Here is a 3,340-nt window from a genome sequence, read left to right as displayed (position 1 = left end):
GGTTTTTCTTATAAAGGTTTTTAATGAGGCACCAGTTCTGATCTTCTGACCAGACAGTAACGGTCTTACGTCACTTGAGCCATGCTCGAAGTCATGGAAGTCCTCTTTAGGAGTTTTTCTATTCTTAGGGGGAGAAATCCCAGGATTACGAAGTTTCTCCCACACTATTAGCATTTCTCCCTACTTGGGTTTTTTTTCCGGATAGCCCATGTAAAGAGCATATACTTCATTCTTAAGAGAGATAATGATGAGGCATTAACATGTAGTTCTTGCGATTACCAAACTGAGCAACTCGTGAACGTCCAATAGGGAGTGTTGCATGACATTTATGTCTGTGCACTAATTGGTGATTCTTTGAATGAATACGTCATTCATTCCTCAATTAATTGTTGTAAACGTTAGGCCATTGATTCCTCAAATCAGTAAGCCATTTATTTCTAATTGATTAGGCGATTGATTCTCCCTATTAGATTAGGGGATTTGTGTGATTTCCATGATAACACTATTATATAAAAGTGATTATGCCTCACATTGTAACATATTACAACAAATTCTCTAATAAAATTCTCATATCTCTCAAATTTTTTTCTTTTACAACACTTTTTATATTAATGTTTTTTTTTTTGTTTTTTTTGTTTTTTGTTTTTTTTGTTTTTTTTTTGTTTTTTTACACCCACAGTGTGTGGGGCTTCATATGGTAAAATTAAAAAAAAAAAATCCAACAGGACATAGAATCCCACAAATTTAGTTGGTTGAAAACAGTACTTGTCTGGAAGGGAAGCTTTACACATGCACCATCGCGAACGTTACACACAAGCACAAAGAAAGCCAAAACTTCACCATAACCGTCCATTTGTTTCCACCACCGTGGTGATTTGATTACAATAAAGTATGGAATCGCTTTGTTGCCTGTTTGAATAAAAACATGGGTCCAATCCAACGCCCATGGTAATTGGCCTCTCTCTCCACTTTCTCTTCCTCTATATATGTACCTCCTCACCTGAACTCTAATTTCTGCAATCCACAAAAAAAAAAAAAATTAAAAAAAAAAATTAGAAAGAAATGGATGTTTATATTTCAGAAGAGTATGTTATGAGGAGAAGGATGGAAAGAAAGGCTGCTGCTGGCAATGGCAATGGGAAAAGTTCAAAGATGGTGCTGTCTGAATCTGGAACGAGGAGTGAGGAGAGGGAAGCTCGGCCAGTACCAGGTCAAGCATTGCGGCTTGAAAAGAATAGTGGACTAAGTGATATTGTTTTTAGCTGCTTCTCAGCATAATTTACCACTTAATTAGGCTTGTATGTTTATAGCGTGTTTAATTTGTAATGTGTCTTGATTTAGACGTACATTGATCCCTCTATTTTTTTTTTGTCGAACATTGATCCCTCTATTTCACTTCTGTAGTTTTGTAATCTTTACTGTTGGACGGAAGTGGTGAAATACCCCCGATTTATCATAACATTTTAATAATTATTGTGCATTACCTAGGGATTAAAAGTTTAATTTTACTTTGTTATGTGTACTGGAGCTCCATGTGACATCTTTTAATCTTTCGGTCATGTAAAGTGTACTAGTGTTACTGTGTCGTTACATTTCTACCCACCTTTATTAAATTTTAACTATTTAATTATTTTTTAATTTATTTAACATGATAGCCAAAAAAAAAGGTATATAAAAGTGAAAAGAGTGCAAAAAAATCACTTTCCTTTTGAAATAATTGAACACACTTAAAACAAAATTTCAGTCCATTTTATTATTTGATTGGCAAATATGTCTTCGAAACTCCCATAAGACAATATGGTGCAAGAATTACAAGAAATTTTTTCCACATGGTGTTACCAATTTACATATTCAATATGCGTAAAGAAAATGCGTAAGAAACTTCGAGTAAGGTGAAATTTTATTAAACTGAAAAAAAAAATTACCACAAGAAACATTTATATACTATTATATATTGAAATGTATGTACACATACACACTCTTGGGAATTTGTGATAGAGATGAACTATGACTTCTCCAATGTTTCAATTTCCACCGGTGTGATGTCTTCAGAACAGCACGACCCCGAAACCAAACTGACAAGAAAATCGAAGATATCAGTGGCTACGACAGCCGACGCTACATCGTCTTTGTGCACTGTCCTCCTCTTCCCTTCGAGGGTGGTCATCCAAGACCTCCGAGTGAGCTCCTCTATGAACATCTCACATGCCTTTGAGAACACAATTGGAGCCTCCCCAGATATCATCTTCACATCCTCCCCAGAGTTCTTCATGATCTTCTTGATCCTCGCCAACGGTAGCGAGTGGGGCCCAGTTCTCCCTGATATGCCGCCACACATCGTCAATCCTGAATACCTTCCCGGTTGCCTCATTTCTATTAACAGTTAAAACTCTCTGATCTCAGGTATAGAGGTAAATATTTCTTTTTACTAACAAAACGAAGTTTAAGTTGTTTACGACCTTTCAGTCCATAAGTAGAGGTGTGAAGAGAATGAATAATGCTGTGGGATATGAAGGTGCATATATAAGGGAGCAGCCGGCAGGCCTGGCCAGCCGGCTAATTAAACCTAATGACCAAGCATTAATTTGTTAATTAATGTATATGACTTCAATAACCATGTTTATTTTTCAAAGATTGCAATTAATAAGGATGAATTGTTAAAATGGTCAAGCTTATATATAAGTGGGACGTCAGCTTAAAAGTCGCGACAAATTTCTCAATTGTGTGCTATAGCATGCAATAATGGACATATACAAATTGATCATGGTTCATTTTTATTGTATTTTATTGAGCTTTGTATTGGTTTCTTATGTTTGGCTTTTGAAGCTCAATTAGAAAAGTGTTCGATCGGTTGGGATTTGGTCTAGTTTTGTTGAATAAATAATTTTAGTCTAGGCATGCAGCAGCTCAGAGTTATGATCTATATATATTAGTCTACTGGTAAATGATAATACAAAATTTGAACTGATTGGGTTTGAAAGCTGGCCAAGATTTCAATTGATAATATATAAATAAGAATTAAGAAATCTATTAATTAATTTGTTTTATTTTGTTTCTTTAAGTAAAATTTTCTTTAGGTAAATTTCACAATTTAATCTAGAATTCATAGAATCAAATGAAGCTGATTTTTTGTGATCAATTACATTATATGGTCGTTAAAGGCTAGGTAGGTTACTGTTGAGAGTTGTCCCAAATTGGTGAGGGACAAAGTTTGTTATGTGCTTATATGATCTTGGGCTACTCCCCATACTGCTAATTGGTTTTATGGTGAAACCTCAATTTCATCATGATATCAGGTTGTCCTTGTGTGAAGCCAAATGGTCACACGTGCTCCACGTCA

At 35.1% G+C, this 3,340-nt stretch overlaps 1 protein-coding gene across 1 annotated transcript; it reads right to left on the bottom strand.

Moving 5' to 3' along the window:
• Positions 1–1,794: 1,794 nt before the first annotated feature.
• Positions 1,795–2,493, bottom strand: LOC126627116 (nuclear transcription factor Y subunit C-3-like). The gene has a single exon (XM_050296541.1). It carries the CDS (start codon positions 2,369–2,371, stop codon positions 2,006–2,008), a length of 366 nt encoding a protein of 121 aa, XP_050152498.1. The 5' UTR covers positions 2,372–2,493; the 3' UTR covers positions 1,795–2,005.
• Between the last annotated feature and the right edge of the window lie 847 nt (positions 2,494–3,340).

The sequence above is a fragment of the Malus sylvestris genome, chromosome 6, assembly GCF_916048215.2.
Source record: "Malus sylvestris chromosome 6, drMalSylv7.2, whole genome shotgun sequence".
NCBI lineage: Eukaryota > Viridiplantae > Streptophyta > Magnoliopsida > Rosales > Rosaceae > Malus > Malus sylvestris.
This window is presented reverse-complemented; position numbering and strand designations above follow the sequence as displayed.